General features: G+C 39.7%; 1 protein-coding gene across 3 annotated transcripts in view; it reads right to left on the reverse strand.

Annotated features, from left to right (window-relative positions):
- Positions 1-3,515: 3,515 nt before the first annotated feature.
- Positions 3,516-19,595, reverse strand: part of bmp1a (bone morphogenetic protein 1a) — a 128,420-nt gene continuing 112,340 nt past the window's right edge. The window contains exons 16-20 of one of the 3 annotated variants that reach the window (XR_015497251.1): positions 17,827-18,884; positions 16,538-17,678; positions 13,311-13,524; positions 11,535-11,785; positions 3,516-4,464 (exon numbers count right to left, since the gene is read on the reverse strand). Coding sequence is in view for 2 of the 3 variants with exons in the window: in XM_087263796.1 (XP_087119922.1) it covers positions 4,327-4,464; positions 11,535-11,785; positions 13,311-13,524; positions 16,538-16,665; positions 18,759-18,884 (857 nt within the window). In the remaining variant the exon portion in view is untranslated. 3 annotated transcript variants of the gene reach the window in all.

The following is a 19,595-nucleotide window of genomic DNA, read 5'->3' on the forward strand; positions in this document are numbered from 1 at the left end:
CATAATCCTAAAGAGTAATTCTGATGGGAAGCTTACATTTTTTGTCGCATAAATGATTGATGCTTTTTGATTATAACGTTTATACGGGTTTTTCAGCGATATCGTACAGCAATTCGTAACTTTTTGATTTAGTGGCTAATTCGTTTTTATTCGTACAATCTCATTCAAACAATTTTAGTATGTTTTGCTTATGCCCGAATGATGGTTGGGTTTTGGGGCGGGGTTGGGTGCCACACCTCCTTTTAAAATTCGTACATTTTTGTATGTCTGAACTCGTACGAATTCATACGAATTAGCCAATAAACTGAACAAACATAAAATAGGTACCTCGTGAGATCAGGCTGGGTTTTTTGGTAACTTTACTTGAAGGGGGTGTTGATAAGACTGTCATGAACCCTTTATAATCATGACATGACACACAGCATGAATATGAACGAGAAGCCGTTGTATCATTCACTCGGTTATGTCATTTGAAATGCAATATGACATTGTTTGAAATGTCTTCATGTTAAAATGCATGTCATAAATCTGTCATAAACATGACTGTCATGAAACCATTATGATTGCTATTATAATGCCGAGTTCACACCAGACACGGCAAGATCATGCTATTAGCACGATTCCATTATATGAACGGAACTATTCGCAATTGCGAATGACATGAGGTTAGCAAAAGTACTTAATTGTTTACCTCATAATCCTCCAGAGTAATTCTGATGGGAAGGTTAAATTTTTTGTCGCATAAATGATTGATGCTTTTTGATTCTAACGTTTATACGGGTTTTTCAGCGATATCGTACAGCAATTCGTAACTTTTTGATTTAGTGGCTAATTCGTTTTTATTCGTACAATCTCATTCAAACAATTTTAGTATGTTTTGCTTATGCCCGAATGATGGTTGGGTTTTGAGGCGGGGTTGGGTGCCACACCTCCTTTTAAAATTCGTATATTTTTTTATGTCTGAACTCTGTACGAATTCATACGAATTAGCCAATAAACTGAACAAACATAAAATAGGTACCTCGTGAGATCAGGCTGGGTTTTTTGGTAACTTGAAGGGGGTGTTGATAAGACTGTCATGAACCCTTTATAATCATGACATGACACACGTCATGAATATGAACGAGAAGCCGTTGTATCATTCACTCGGTTATGTCATTTGAAATGCAAGATGACATTGTTTGAGATGTCTTCATGTTAAAATGCATGTCATAAATCTGTCATAAACATGACTGTCATGAAACCATTATGATTGCTATTATAATGCCGAGTTCACACCAGACATGGCACGCGCAAATAGATCACGCTATTAGCACATAAATAGACGCTTGAACATTTTGAGTTTACTCGCTTCATTCATGCGTCAAATTCTCTTCACAATAGACGCGGGGCTTCTGTTTGCTTGATGACTCTAGCTTCAATGCTAAATGGCTAACATGGATTTTACTGAGATAGTAGAGGCTTTATGTGCTTTAGGAAGGCTGAAAAACATCATAGATTCGTTCGCCGTCTGAGTCCACTAGATCCTGATTTCAGAGGTGCACCCAGCTCTGAGTTCATCCACTCCTCCATAAACAGGACCTGCATGATGCTTCACACTGAGCTGTTGTCCAGTATCGGCAGAAGGATTTTCCCCTCGGGATACCAACAACAGGCGCTACATCATAATCACTTCCCTACAAGAGCAAGCCCGTGATTGGGTAATGCGGCGTGAACGTCTGTTAAAGTTACGCTTTTTTTGACTTTCAAGATTTTCAACAACTTTTTCAAAACGCAAATCTCATTTGCACGAATCGCGTCATTCATGCGTCATTCGCATCATGCACCATAGAAAGTCTATTCGTGTATTTGCAATGACCTAACATGTGAATCCCTCGCGCTTGACGCTTCATCTGTGTCTGGTGTGAACGCAGCATTAAGCTATTAATGTTTTCTTGACCTCAACTACAGTGTTAATAATTTAATGTCATTAAAATGTCATTATTGTTAATGGCACATATGTTTGGTCAAAGTGTTGACACGTTTAATAAGACATTTTAATGATGTCCATTCAGTTCCACTGGAAAAAAAAAGTGATCAGAAAAATAGTCATGACACACTTATAATCGCTTCATGACGATTATGTTTATGACAGATTTATGACAGGTCTTGGTTAAAGTTGTCATGACAAAGACATCTAAAATGACAAAACTAAGCGAATGAGACAGTTGTTATAAAAATGCTTAAAATCTCAATCATATTCATCATGTCATGGCACCCCCTTCAAGTGATAATTATTTTTACTGCCACTATAGGGCCTATAGTTCAGTAAATAAACTCTATTCGAATAAATTCTAATATAAAAAGTGTTACTAAATCTGGTAGTTCACCTAAAAAAAAAATCACGTCTTTCTTTCCTTCATTCCCTCTCTGAAAAATACTTCCAGAGATTTGTTTTGCCCACACAATGAAAGTCACCAGGGTCGATCATTATGTCGTTTCGGACCCCTCTTGACTTTGATTACAAGGGCAACATAGCTTCTTTTGTGATTTGCGAAGATAAGAAAGTCATGCAGGTCTGGAATGACACGAGGGGGAGGTAAACCATGACTGAATCTTTATTTTATGGTCAAAGCAACTCTTTGTGTGGTTTATTCATAAACTAATTTCGAGAGGATCACGTGCTTATAATCAACACGGCTGGCTCCTTGTTAGCTCCGTAATCAGCCCTATTAGATGATTAGGGAAGCATTATAAATAGCCTGAGTTTTTCACTCCAGTTATCTTCGTCTTGAAGCTCCACCCCTTTCTACCCCTACATCCTCCCACTTTTTCTGATCGGGCGACACGGTGGCCCAGTGGCTAGCACTGTTGCCTCACAGCAAGAACACCGCCGGTCCAACCCCATCGGGCCGGTTGGTGTTTCTGTGTGGAGTTTACATGTTCTCCCCGTGTTCGCGTGGGTTTTCCCTGGGTTCCCCGGTTTCCTCCCACCGTCCAAAAACATAAACCACAGCCAATCGACTAAAACAAATTATCACCCAATACAACCTTAGTTTACACTTCTCACGTAGACAAGCAGGGGAGTTCTCAAGACCTACCTGACCTCGAATTCCCCTCTCGCCCTTCTAACGGGAGGGAGCCCCGGGCTCGAGGATATTACGAGCTCAGGGCTCTCTCCCGGGACAGCATGCCAAATACGCTTTATTGATTATCAGCTAAGTGTGAACTCTTGAATAGGTCTACAGGTAATTCTACTTTTTTAGGAGTCTACCCTGACTGAGGCCCGGTTTCATACTGTTTTGCAAAACAACTAGAAATTGTGCGATAAAAGATGCTAAAAAAAAGCTGGGATTAAAAGAAAACAGCATTGGGAATTCAGGACAAAAGAACGCCTATCCTGCCTGATTTGTGACGAGGAAGGCAGCACATAATCAGGACCTTAAAAAAAGAAGTATAGACAACATATCATTCTGTTTTTGTTTTTTTTTTTTTTAAAGCAGAAGCAATTAACATCCATCAGACATGGGCCACACTTTGTTTATAAGTCTTTTAATATGATAACTGTTTCTGGAAAACCTCCTAGAGATTGATCATTTCGTTGGGGGGGCAGGGAACCTTCTGGACTACTGGCCAGGGAAATAGCGGGTTATCATTACAAATGCTGGTGCCACCATCACGTCCACATTTCCTTCAAGCTGTACCACATGCATCTCTTTGACATACAGTGTCATTTGCTCAAGTGACGGCACAGGAACTGGCCCACGGTGGCCATCATGAACAAGGCAATGAAGAGTCAAGAAGAGACGGTTGTTTCCCCACAGCGCTGCAGTGAATCTCTCCATTCAACGTTGGAAACTTGCGTCCCGAATGCCCCTTTCTCCCTTCCTACTATTTGAGTTTGGTTGACCGGTTGGTTCTCCTGCGGGAGTTCCTTAGTGTATGCACTCTCGGCTCATGAAAAGGCGACAAGTGGGATTCTAGTAACCAGATCAGCTATGCCCACCCTTCCCACCCTCCCTTTTGATTTCGCCCCTATGTTGGTATCCAGCGACTGAATACTTTCCACCCCCCCTCCCCTAATCCACATCTTGCCCACGAATGTAATCGTTTAAAAAAAAGAAGGTAAAAACAAGGTCTACTGCGAAATGGCTTTACTCCTCACAGTCAGTAGGGGATGCCAGAGCCCCTGTGAACTACTGAGGTGCGGTTGGAGTTCTTGCGGCTGGTCCGTCGAGTCTGGGTGTTCCTGGCGGCCGGGGGGCTCCGAGCGATGGGCGAGGACCTCCCCCTGGGGCCCTTTCGCTTCCCCCTAGGCCCTGCACGGCCCCTCCCGGCCACTAGGGGTCACTTCTTACGAGAGTGGAGTGTGTCCTGAAACTTGGTGCTGGTGTAGCGCACGTGGAAGCCCTTCTTGTTGATGGTGTCGTCAGAGTGGAATTTGATGACGATGGAGTCGCCGGCTGAGTAGATCTCTTCTGGAGGCTGCATGGAAGCACAGAGAAGGATGTAAGCAAAATAAGTATTGAACATGTCTGCATTTTTCTCAGAAAACATATTTCTAAAGGTGATGTTGACTTGAAATTGGTAAACTTGATGTTGGTAACAACCAAAGAAATCCATACATGCAAAGAGAACAAAACTACAAGTAAAGTTGAAATGACGCAATTTAAAAGTATTGAACACAAGAAGAAAGGAAGGTGTAGAAAGGCAGTGAAGGCCCAGACAGCAGCTGAAATCTCTCAGTAGTTCTTCAGCAACCCTTTTCCCTTCCTCAGAGTAAATGACTGTTAGCAACATCTACATTAGCAGGAGGATGACGATGAAACCAGCGTGGACATTTCAGCAAGACAATGATCCAAACCACAGCCCAGGAAACTCTCAAATGGATCAGCTCATCTCTTTTAATACCATACAGATGATGGACTTTTCTTTGAAATTCAGTGCCCTGAGTGAACCAAGAGGCACAAACAAGAGCCAGAACTTGAGACAAAAGTCTGGATATGATAAACTGGCTCAGACAAACTCAGGCCCTGTTTACACTAGTGCGTTTTAGTTTTAAAACGGCGTTTTAGATCAAAAACGATCCGCGTCCACACTAGTGTTACCTAGCATCTTTGAACATATCTCCGTCCACACTACGCCACCAAAAACGTATATCACGTGACCATTCGCGCACTCTGGGCATGAGCGTTCTAGTATAAACAGAAAGCATGCACCATGCTCGGCATTTGGTTATTGTTAGTCAACAAACGCCGGTTGAACATTAAACGCGATGGCAAAGAAAGCAAGAGAGGTATTTTTGTGGACAGACGACGAGGTCGAGTTGTTACTAAACATAACAAATGAATAACACAATGCCGCCTAAAACAGACAATAGTGCAAACAACGCTCCCATTTCTGTGCCCATGTTGTTGTTTATACTACTGTCTTTCGGTAGCGTTAAAGCCATGTGTTATAGTCATGTGATAGAGGCTTGACGAATAAGGGAAGGATACAGTGACGAAGGCAATGACACAATAGCCCCAATCAGGTAGCGAATCTCAGCAGTCCCGCCTCCGTTTTCAGATGTCTTCTTTTTCCTCATCCACACTAAGACGGAGCAGCAGCGTTTCAGAATGAAAACGCCCTCTTCAGTGTTTTCAAAACGCTCCGTTTTCGGCGCTCGAGAACTCCGGCGTAGTGTGGACGGATGGCGTAACCGTAGCAAAACTTATGCGTTTTAAAACAAAAACGCACTAGTGTAAACGGGGCCTCATTTAAGTGAAGTGATGAATAAGTCTCCATAAGTCCAACATCAATTCTGGGACTTATAAACAACATATTTTTCTTACATTACTTTAACAATGTTTTTGTTAAAGAAAAAAAGCCAGAAAAACTGGCTCTGACAAACTCATTTAAGTGCTTCATTAGAACCTGTCTTGGTTGAATTTCCCGCTTTGGTTTGAATGAGTCCTCATAAGTCCAACATCAAATCTGGGATTCATAAACAACATATTTTTCTTACATTAATTTAACACTGTTTTTTAAAGCATTTTATAGCTTAATTATGTGATTGCTTTACATGCCATCAACATTTCAACCATTAAATAAATGTTAAATGTAAATAAATAACACAATCCGTTGTTATATTTGATTATTTGGTTCATGTTTCGCATAACTGAACATCGGTTAAGAGAGTCAAGTGACAGCTTTGAATCTGCAACCATTGACTTCCATAGTATTCATTTATCCTATTGTGGAAGTCAGTGGTTACAGGTTTTCGCCTTCTTCAAAACATGTTCTTTTTGCCAGTTAGACTCAGCCTGGACATAAAAAAAAATTATTTTTGTAAAATAATTTAGTATTTTGTGTCCTTTTTTTTTTTTTTTTTTTAAATTAATTAATTTATTTTTTTAAATAATTTTTCATGTTGGGTCAGGTTTCAAATTATATGAATGATGGATATTACATTATTGTTTTTGCAGTAAAACATTCAATAAAAACCTATTTATACAGTTAAAGTCAGAATTATTAGCCCCCCTTTGAATTTTGTTTAGTTTTTAAATATTTCCCAAATGACGTTTAACAGAGCAAGGAAATTTTCACAGTATGTATGACAATACTTTTTCCTCTGGGGAAAGTCTTATTTGTTTTAAGCAGTTTTAATTTTTTTTTTTAAAACATTTTAAGGTAAAAATTATTAGCCCCCTAAGCTATATATTTTTTCTATAGTCTAGAGCAGGGGTGGCCAACCCTGTTCCTGGAGAGCCACCTTCCTGCAGATTTCAGTTGCTACCCATATCAAACACACTTGAATCAGTTATTAAAACTGTTATGTTTAGAAATGTGTGGAAAAAAAAAAAAACTTCTTTCTGTTAAACAAAAATTGGGGAAAAAATAAACAGGGGGGGCAAATAATTCTGACCTCAACTGTTTATGAAGAGTTCAGATGCAAAAACTTCTAAATGCCGTCTAAAAATGTCCTCTAAACCTTGCACTTTTCTTAACCTCCTGTTTATGTTCAGCTATTTTACTCTAAAGACAATGAAAGTTACATTTTCTTTGCACCAAGAGTAAAATTACTAAACTACACACAACAGCCTGAGGAAAATACTAATTTTAGCTGAAAATGTCAGTTGCATCTAAACTCTTCATATCTTCTTTTGTGTATTATAAACATTTAACGGTTTGTAACGACTTGAGGGTGGGTATTTAGTGAGTACATTTTGGGGTGAACTATCCCTTTAAATTTGTAAGGTTACAGTATTTTATCATTCAGCATTGCAATACAAAAGCCCCGTCCCGTCCATTATGAAAATAAATGTGTCGTGTGGCATATTCCAGCCTTGATTGTTGTCTTGTGCGTCAGTTATAGTGAGCTAGCATCCAAAGTCAATATTTTAAGTTGATATAAATAAGTGTGCTCCCAACACCAAAGGCTGAACAAAAATGCTGCTTCTTTATTGGATTTGTGGTTTAGGCTGATCACAAAATCAATTGACTGAACATGTTCTGCCAAATCGGACATTTAGATGCAGCTACAGTTTATTCAGGGCTATTGAATTAGTAGGTTTTAGGACCTCAACCATAGGTACAAGCCACCAGGCTTAGTTCCTACACTGTAAATATTTATTATTTAATATTATTTAATATGATTTAATATTTATTATTTTATATATTTTACATATGTAAATATTCTAGTCTAATTATCTAAAAATTCTAAAATCAAGGAAGACTTTCTAGACAAGCTAAACATATTGTCTTGTTTATAGAAATAATAAGCCAAAATTAAGTGAGTTTTTTGCTTAAAACATGTCAAATAATCTGCCAATGGGGTAAGCAAAATCATCTCACATCAAAATTAAAAACAATATTATTTTGCTTACACCATTGGCAGATTATTTACCTTGATTTAAGGCAAAACTCACAAAATTTTGGGTTATTATTTCTAATAACAAGGCAATATTTTTGTTTGTTTAAAAAAATATTTCCTAATATACAACCCCAAATCAGAAAAGGTTGAGAGTTTATTGAAAACACAAATAAAACTCAGAAATAAGTTATTTCTAAATTCAACAAGTCAACGCAAAACCACATTCGAGGATACAGGTAATTGACTGGCCTGCCTGCAGTCCCGATCCGTCTCCTATAGAGAATATGTGGCACGTTTTAAAGCGCAAACTACTCAATTCCCATCTATAATAGTTATAGCAACTGTGAAATAATGCAAACGTTTAGACACTTGTGTGCTACAAAGTTTTTATAGACTCTGCTACTCCTAGTTCTAACAAAAAAAAAAGTTTTTATATTTATAGTAGCATAAATGTATTCTTTTAAAAGGACAGTATACCCAGAAATTAACATTTACTCACTATATTTACTCTTACTCGAGTGGTTCCAAGTTTGTTGAACACAAAAAAGAAAGCTGACAACCATCGACGTCCACTTGACTTAAAACAAATACAATGGAAGTCAATGGTTACCGGTTTTCAGCATGTTTCAAAATAATTTCTTTTGTGTTCTCAATAAAGTTTTAATCAAGTAAAGCTCGAGTAAATGACAGACTTTGAGATCCAATACCCATTTTATTTAGTTAAACAGTGTCCAAATCCGTTTTTCAGTATGTAAGAAGCTGGAGATAAAACGAAGTACTCGTAACTTCAACAACAACAGATGACCATGTCGAAAAGTGTTTGCGTTAAAGGGATAGTTCACCCAAAAAGGAAGTCTGTCATTTACTTGAGCTTTACTTGATATAAACCTATATGAGTTTCTTTATGAGAACACAAAAGAAGATATTTTGAAACATGCTGAAAACCTGTAACCATTGACTTCCACAGTAGGAAAATCCAATACAATAGAAGTCAATGGTTACAGGGTTTTAGCATGTTTCGAAATATCTTCTATTGTGTTCTCAAGGTTTGACTCAAGTAAAGCTTGAGTAAAATACATTTTGTCATTTTTGCGTGAACTATCCCTTTAACCCAAACGCTTTTGGAGATGGTCATCTGTTGTTGTTGAGAGTTAACAGTATTTTGTTTTATCACCATCTTCTTACATACTACAAAAAAAAAAAAAAAAAAAAACGGATTTGGACACTGTTTTCATCATTTGGACGAACTAAATAAAATAGGCATTTAGAGAAGCACAATTGAATGCAGTCTCTCAAAGGATTGGATACAATTTCAGAGTATTTGGCATTGTGCGGCAAACAGTCTGGAAGATGTTAAGAGCTTGAGAGTGTGTTTCTTCTCCGTTCAAGCCTAATGGGTTATTTTGGGCTGTGACGGCCTAATGCGGCAGCACACTTAAGCTCATGTCGCTCGGGGGACACTTTCTCCTGCTGTTAGTAAATTATCAGTTGCGTCGGATTCAAAGTGTGCATTAAATGGCAAGTTACCAAAACTCGATAGAGACAAATGTGCACTGTCCTCTCCATTTAAGTCAAACTAATCTCTCAGTCGATAAGAAGGCCATCGGCAGTATCACAATAACAGCTAATACACAATACTGGGCAAAAGTCATAGGCCCCGTTTACCAGAGGTGGGTAGTATCGAGTTACATTTACTTGAGTAAAATGATTGGGTAACGAGTGCTTTTTGAGTACATTTAAATATGTGTACTTTTACTCAAGTAAAGTTAGGGGCGGAAACAGCCGCAATGAATTGTGTTTTGAATTTACGAATTGGATTTGCGCATTTTAAATTGTGTTTTGAATTTACGAATTCTATTTGCATATTTATGAATTGCGTTTTTAATTTACGAATTGGATTTGTCCATTATGAATTGTGTTTTGAATTACGAATTGGATTTGCGTATTTATGATTTGCGCTTTGAATTAACGAATTGGATTTGCGCATTATGAATTCTGTTTTGAATTTACGAATGGGATCTGCGCATTATGAATTGTGTTTCGCATTTGAGAATTCGATTTGCGTTTTTATGATTTGTGTTTTGAATTTACGAATTGGATTTGCGCATTTATGAATTGTTTTGAATTTATGAATTGGATTTGCTCATTTATGAATAGCGTTTTGAATTTACGAATTGGATTTGTTCATTTATGAATTGCGTTTTGAATTTACGAATTGGATTTGCGCATTTATGAATCGTGTTTTTAATATACGAATTGGATTTGCGTATTTATGAATTGTGTTTTGAATTTATGAATTGGATTTGCGCATTTATGAATTGCGTTTTGAATTTACGAATTGGATTTGCGTGTTTATGAATTGTGTTTTGAATTTATGAATTGGATTTGCGCATTTATGAGTTGTGTTTTGAATTTATGAATTGTGTTTTGAATTTATGAATTGGATTTGCTCATTTATGAATTGTGTTTTGAATTTACGAATTGGATTTGCTCATTTATGAGTTGCGTTTTGAATTTATGAATTGGATTTGCGCATTTATGAATTGTGTTTTAAATCTACGAATTTGATTTTGCATTAATAAATTGTCTTTTAAATTTACGAATGGGATTTGCGCAATCATGAATTGTGTATTGAATTAACGAATTTGATTTGGCATGAATAAATTGTGTTTTGAATTTACCAATTAGATTTGCATATTTACAAATTGCGTTTGGAATTAACATATTACATTTTGTAAATGTGAATTGTGAATTGTAAATGTATTATTTTTAAGACTGATTTGGCTCCATACCAAGTAAACGTTATGTAATTAAATAAATAAATGAGTCAAAATAATGAATAAAACAAAATAAATAATAATAAAAACAATCATAGTAAATAATATGAAGTATGATTATAAATGTGATATACATTTTATACAAAAATTCAACAAACAAGTTCATATTAAGTAAGTTACTCTTTAGACACATATTGTCTGTTTGCTTGATACAGGATTTGTTTGATACTACATATACAAGGACACTGGAGCATTTTAAAGCCGCAAAAATCAGTCGATTCATCAGCGGATAGCTCATATGTCAGCTTAAAAACAGACCAGCTGATCGACGTGACTTTAAAACGCTCCAGTGTTTCTGTATCTGTGGTTACACTCAGTAAACAGCAGTGAACTGATGACCTTCACCAACCAATCACAGTCATTTCTGCTGAGCACATGAACACAACGGCAAATCAGCGAGGTTTAAGAACGCGCTCAAATGTTAGCAGGAAATTTTAAAAAATTCAGTATTGATTGGTAACGAAATCCAGTATCGTGATAACCCTAGTGTATAGTGAGTGATTTAGGACGCAACTTGCCACTTGCTTTGTTTCTAATCAATCAGCCCTTTTGACCAAATCATTGGAATGAACGATTCACTCAATTGCTGCCACCTACTGGCAGTATTAACAACAGCATTCACCCTCGGAAGGTGACATAATCACTTACATAGGAGAATTTTGGTTCAACAATTGAAAATAAATTAAGTAATCCAACCTTAGCGCTCAATAGCTCCACCCCATCCGCTTAATGGATTATAGCTCCACCCCTTACACCTAATATCCAAAAGTTCCAATTTTGCTCAATATGGCACACACATTTAAACCTGTCCCTTGAGGTTTTTGTGCTGATTTTCCTGTAGCGAATGTATACATGTGCTTTACCCCTGATCCGCAGTAGCGTCCGAGTCTGGGTGATTTGGTGTCGGCTCCGTCGAACAGCTCCATGTAATCGTAGCCACAGTCGGCCTCCTCCTCGATTTCGAAGGTCTGGAAGATGAGCTCCACGCCGTAGCCCTTCTCTGCTGTGATCACCCACTGACAGTCCGATGCCCCGGGGTAGTTATTATCACCAAACTGGGCATGAGAATAGAGGTCTTTAGTCTTCACCTCCGCTTTCAGACGCCCTCCGCACTCTGCAGAACACACAGGGAAATCAAGGCGTGAGGTAAATCGTGCCTCACAATGAATTGCACCGCACATCAAATATAAAAACCACAGCTAGCTGCTGCTAGAATGTGCAGGGGTAAAGAATACTTTCAATGGCAATTGTAATGGATTTAAAGGGGACCTATTATGTCTATTTTTATAAGCTGTAAAATAGGTCTCTGATGTCCCTGGAGTGTATGAAGATTCAGCTCAAAATACACACAAATAACATTTTACAACTCTCTGAAACTGATCCTTTTAGGCTTTGATCCTAATTGTGTCGTTTTGGTGACTCTCGCTTTAAATTCAAATGAGATGCATATTTTAAACGAGGGCGGAGCTACAAATGCCTGTGTATCAGCATAGTGACATAATCAGAAGTATGCGGTTTATACACTCACCGGCCACTTTATTAGGTACACTTTACTGGCACTGGGTTGGACCCACTTTTGCCCTCAGAACTGCCTTAACCTTTTGTGGCATAGATTCAAAAGGGTACTAGAAATATTCCTCAGAGATTTTGCTCCATATTGACATGATAGCATCGCGCAGTTGCTGCAGATTTGTCGGCTGCACATCCATGATGTGAAACTCCCGTTCCACCACATCCCAAATGTGCTCTATTGGATTGAGCTCTGGTGACTGTGGAGGCCATTTGAGTACACTGAACTCATTGTCTACTATTAAGCCCAAAGTGTACCAAGAAATTATCTCCTACACCATTACACCACCACCAGCCTGAACCATTCATAGAAGGCAGGATGGATCCATGCTTTCATGTTGCTGACTCCAAATTCTGACCCGACCATCCGAATGTGGCAGTAGAAATGGAGACCAGGTAATGTTTCTCCATTCTTTTATTGTTCAGTTTTGGTGAGTACTCGGTTGTAATGAGTGCTTATTTGAGCTATTGTTTTTCTATCAGCTGGAACCAGTCTGGCCATTCTCCTCTGACCTCTGGCATCAACAAGGCATCTGCGCCCACAGAACTGCCGCTCATTAGATATTTTATCTTTCTCAGACCATTCTCTGTAAACCCTAGAGATGGTTGTGCGTGAAAATCCCAGTAGATCAGCAGTTTCTGAAATACTCAGACCAGCCCGTCTGGCACCAACAACCATGTTCAAAGTCACTTAAATCACCTCTCTTCTGATGCTCGGTTTGAACTGCGGCAGATCATCTTGATCATGTCTGCACGCCTAAATGCATTGAGTTGCTGCCATGTGATTGGCTGATTACAAATTTGCATTAACTAGCAGTTGGACAGGTGTACCTAATAAAGTGGCCGGTGAGTGTAGTTATTAATATTATCAAAAGTCATTATTAACTTATTAATTGTCTCAAATGACTTCCTCATGCATCTTGTTCAGCGATTTTCAACAGTCTGTTGTTATAAATGAGACATTTCACTGCATTTATAGCTTATTGATTTATACTTTCACATTATAAGAAATGGCACATTATTCCAGTATGTATTAGTAGTGTACATTCAGGTTATACTGGTGTGCTGACCTGCAGTATGGGAAGCCTCGAAGCCTTTCTTCTGCACCGAGTTATCCGAGAAGAAGCGGATGAACATCTTGTTTCCGGTGGATATGATGGGTTGAGGTTTCTTGGTGCCGCAGTAGCGTCCGAGACTCTGTGCTTTACTATCCCGACCGTCATAAATCTCGATGTGGTCGTAAGCACATTCCAGATGAGGCTCCATGTCGATTTCATTAAAAGCCTGAAATGAATGACTCAAGTCAATGTTTTGAACCTCAGATGAGCATAATTGATGAAGTTGCTTAGCACCGGTTTAAAGGGTTTGTTCACTCAAAATGAAAATTTACTCACTGTTTACTCCTCCTCAAGTGAGTGTGAGTTTCTTCTGTTAAACACAAAAGAAGATATTTTGAAAAAAGTTGAAAACCTGTAACCATTGACTTCCATAAAAATATCGAAATAAATACTATGGAAGTCAATAGTTACAAGTTTCCAATGTAATATCTTCTTTTGTGTTCAACCACCTAAGCCATTTATACATTTTTTGGTGAACTAGCCCTTTAAACTGAGAAAAAAAAGCTTGATTCAGAAAAAGACAAATGCAAGATCTACAGATTTTTAAAAGCTTAAGTGTTATTTGGAACGCAGCTATAGATGTGTGGAAATATAAGTGAGGATATTGAAAATTGAAAGCATGGAACAATTGCACAGCAGAATGCAAAAAGATTGCGCACACAGAATCTGTTTTTGTGTAGAAACGCATTGGAAAGAGCAGTGGAGGAGAGAGAGCAAATGGCTGAACTTCATTTAACTCGAGGACGAAATGTCATTTATGAGAGAAAAGCTCAATAAGTAATCATCACTGTCTTCTGGTTTACACTCAGCTACTTTTTCTTTTTAATAATAAGACAAGACACGGGGCAGTGGAATGGGGGAAAGCTAAGTCTAGAGATGAAACTGGAGATGAAAGTTCTGAATGTTTACATTTGGAGTTTTTGAAGTCTATAGGGTATCTGAATGATGGACTGCAGATGGATGAACAGGAAAATGGATAGATGGATAAATGGATGGATGGATGGATGGATGGATGGATGGATGGATGGATGGATGAATGGGTACCGTTAGTGGATGGATGGGTGGGCTGATAGATGGAAGGATGGATGGATGGATGGCTGGACGGATGGACGGACAAACAGACGGATGGAAGGATGGATGGATGGATAGATGGATTGACAAACGGACAGACAGATGGATGAATGGACTGAAGGATGGAAGAGGGATGGATGAATGGCTGTACTAAAAATATCTGGAAAGATGGATGGATGGATGGATGGATGGATGGATGGATGGATGGATGGATGGATGGATGGCTGCAATGAAAAATATATAGAAAAATGAATCAATGGATGGATGGATGCATGGATGGATGATGGCTGCACTGATAAATACAAGAAAACATAGATGGATAAATTGATGGATGGATGGACAGATGGACGGATGGATGGATGGACAAATGGACGAATGGACAGACAGACAGACGAATGGATGGATGGGTGGAAAAACAGACAGATGGATGGATGGACTGATGGATGGTTGGATGGATAGATGGCTGCAATGAAAAATACATAGAAAAATTTATGAATGGATGGATGAATGGATGATGGCTGCACTGATAAATGCAAGAAAACATGGATGGATAAATGGATGGATGGATGGATGGACAAACAGACGAACGGACAGACGAATGGATGGATGGATGGACAAATAGACAGACAGACGGATGGATGAATGGATGGATGGATGGATGGATGGACAGACAGACAGCAAGTTGGAAGGACAAAAAGGCAGACAGATGGATAGATGGATGGACGGATGGATGGAAAAAGCAAGAGAAGGAATGCACGGATAAATAAATGGAAAAAATGGATGGATGTATGAATGGACGCACGGCTGGATAAATGGATGGATGGATATATGGATGGAACAACAGAAAGAAGATGATGGATGGATGGATGGATGCACGGATGGATGGATGGATGGATAGAACAACAGAAAGATAGATGATGGATGGATGGATGGATGGATGGATGGATGGATATATGGATGGAACAACAGAAAGATAGATGATGGATGGATGGATGGATGGATTGACGGATGGATGGATAGATGGACGGATGGATGGATAGAACAACAGAAAGATAGATGATGGATGGATGGATGGATGGATGGATGGATATATGGATGGAACAACAGAAAGATAGATAATGGATGGATGGATGGATGGATGGATTGACGGAAGGATGGATGGATGGATATATGGATGGAACAACAGAAAGATGGATGATGGATGGATGGATAGATGAATGCACAGATGGATGGATGGATGGAAGGAACAACAGAAAGATGATGATGGATGGATGGATTGACGGATGGATGGATGGATATATGGATGAAACAACAGAAAGATGGATGATGGATGAATGGATGGATGCACGGATGGATGGATGGATGGAAGGAACAACAGAAAGATGATGATGGATGGATGGATGGATGGATGGATTGACGGATAGATGGATGGATGGATGGATGGATGGATGGACGGATAGATGGATGGATAGATGGATGGATGGACGGATAGAACAACAGAAAGATAGATGGATGGATGGATGGATGGATTGACAGACGGACAGATGGATGGATAGAACTAAAAGATGGATGATGGATGGATGGATTTATGGATGGATGGACGAATCGACGGATGGTTGGATGGACGGACGGACACACGGATGGATGAATGGATGGATGGATGGATGGATGGATGAACGGACGGATGGACGGATGGATGTAACAACAGAAAGATGGATGATGGGGGGATGGATGAATGAATTGATGGACAAACAAATGATGGATAGATAGAAAGATAAATGGAGAGATAAACTGAAAGGTTGAAGTAAAGTGGACAGATATAAGGATAAATTAAGGATGGACAGAGGAATGGAATGAGTGGAGAAATGAACAGAAAATTGGACAGATGGATGAAACTCTGATGGTCTCTTTTCCTTCCAAAGGTCATCCTTTCCTTTATTTATCTGTGTTCAGTGTTGCTGTAATGCACGCAGTGTGTCCACTCAGCTGGTCTGGAGCACTACCTAAAGCTGTTGAGGGTCAGCTGAAGGTCATGCTGGCTCTACAGTGTAATAACAGGCTGTACTGTGATGAATATGGAAGCAGACTCTGCTCTGAACACTACGTACTATTTTGATGCGGTGTCCTGGCGTGGTGGAGAGAGCCCAGGTGCAGGCCTTCTTACTGGGGTATTTATCTGGCCAGTTGGGGCTGGTGATGGTCCCACTCACACTGTTCACAACATGATCACAGCCGGCTGCAAGAGACACCAACAACACGTGATCACACATGACGCACACACACATCTTCACACTCTCAAACAAACACACACACCCTCACGCTCTCAAACAAACACACACCTTTATACTCTGAGACATACTTACAGACACGCGCACACACATATACACTCTTACACTCTTAAACACACTCGTGCACATGCACACACATGCACTTATATATGTACACACAGCTACACACACACACCTGTATGCACATGTACATACATGCTCACACACACACAAACAGGCACACATGCACCTGTATGTATGCATGCATGCACGCACACACACACACTTAGGTGCGCACACACAGACAGACACACTCTTAAACATGCACACACAAACACACATATACACCCTTACACTCTTAAACACACTCATGCACATGCACACACATGCACTTATATATGTTCACACAGCTACACACACACACCTGTATGCACATGTACACACATGCTCACACACACACAAACAGGCACACATGCACATGTATGTATGCATGCATGCACGCACACACACACACACACACACACTCAGGTGCGCACACACAGACAGACACACGCACACACATTCAGACACACTCTTAAACATGCACACACAGACACACATACACACCCTTACACTCTTAAAACACACTCACATGCGTGCATGTGCACATGCACACACATATGCACAGACACAGGCGCATACACACACATACACACCTTTACACTCAGAAACACACTCACATATGCGCGCACACACACACCTGCACACCCTTTTACTCCCAAACACACTCACATATGCACCCACACACTACCCACATGCACATACATACACAAACACACACACGCACACCTGTGCACTCTCACACACACTTGCACCTGCACAAACACACATGGACACACGCATAAACACACACATACACTCTCAAATGCACACACACACACACTTGCATAGGCACATGCACACACATATATACACACTCATACAATGTCAAACACACACACACCTGTGCACTCTCACACACACTTACACCTGCACAAACTCACATGGACACACGCATAAACACACACATACACTCTCAAATGCACACACACACACACACTTACATAGGCACATGCACACACATATATACACACTCATACACTGTCAAACACACACACACACACACACACACACACACCTGTGCACTCTCACACACACTTACACCTGCACAAACACACATGGACACACGCATAAACAAACACACACACACTCTCAAATGCGCACACACACACACACACACACACACACACTTACATAGGCACATGCACACACATATATACACACCCATACACTGTCAAACACACACACACACACACACACACACACACACACACACACACACAACTGTGCACTCTAACACACTTGCACCTGCACAAACACACATGGACACACGCATAAACACACACATACACTCTCAAATGCACACACACACACTTACATAGGCACATGCACACACATATATACACACCCATACACTGTCAAACACACACACACACACACACATGCGATTGCACACTCTCAGGCACACACGAACACACATAAATATGCACGCACACACATATGTATGTGCACACGCAGAAGCAGGCACACACGCACACAAACATGCACATACACAGGCACGCACACACACAAACAGACGCTGAGATCCACTGCTGCTTCTGCTTCTCCAACACCCGTTCCTCATAATACTAATTTTCACACACACATCACACACACACACATCACACTGGTTCTATTCCTGCGCACAAGAGGAAGGCGTCTCTAAAAATATCCAGACGCTGGTTAATGTCAGTGAGCTGAAATCAATAGAGAAGCTTTCTGAGCACTCATACACTGATCAAATAAAACAAGACTGAACACACAGCGAGCACACACACACACACGCACGCACACACACAAACAGATTCCTATCAATTGGTGAATGCGTTAGTTAACATCAACTATATTGCCTTTTTGTCTGTGTGTGTCTATGTGTGTGTGTGTGTGTATCTTTTTGTCTATCTGTGTTTGTGTGTGTGTGTGCGCGTGTGTGTGTGTGTGTCACCCTCTTTGCAGTCGTGTTTGTTCTCATGCAGGACGAAGCCGCTCCTGCACTGACAGCTGTAGCTGCCGAAGGTGTTCACACACTCATGCTGACATCCGCCGTTCTCCTTCGAGCACTCGTCTTTATCTGTCCAAACAGAAAACACACTTTAACACACTCGCCTTCATCAGTCCATAGGGAAAACACAGTTTAACACATTTAGTGTTCCAAGGAAATTATGAATAATACAGAAAAACCAGTTTAGGATCAGAATTATTAGCCTTTTTGGTGCAGTAGGTGATTGTCTTCAGAAACATGAGTTGTTGTGCTGGTTAAAGTCTCTTCACATTCCAATATTAATGATTACAGTAAATGATCTACATGTATTTTCATATTCTAGGTGAGGCATAAGACTAAAAAATGTTCATCCAATTAAATATTGTCGGTCTGATAATTCCCATATTACAGATAAGTAGTCCAAACTGTCTGTCAACAAATGCAGATTTGTACATCTGCCCAGCTCGTTCACGCAGATCCGCCGTCTGTGCACATGAGAGAGTGACAGCGGTAAAAACAAATGCTGAATCCAAACTTTTTCAAATTCTAAATCAATATTGGAGCTAGTTTTGCACACTGAAGGAAGGATGACACCATGGCTGAAGTATTTCGTTTTTTAGACAGGTAATGTAAAGTTTTAAAACTATTTTAGTCACGCAAAGCTAATGTAGATTTTGTAGTTTTGCACAGTGCCGCCCCGCGTTTCTTGGAGTGCCCCACAAAGCTGAGGACATGTATGTATATGTTTAAATCATGGACAATGCACATTTCGCAATTCACAAACCCCATTCAACGTGATTC

This window comes from Danio rerio, chromosome 8 (genome assembly GCF_052040795.2).
Source record: "Danio rerio strain M-AB ecotype USA chromosome 8, GRCz13ab, whole genome shotgun sequence".
Taxonomy (NCBI): Eukaryota; Metazoa; Chordata; class Actinopteri; order Cypriniformes; family Danionidae; genus Danio; species Danio rerio.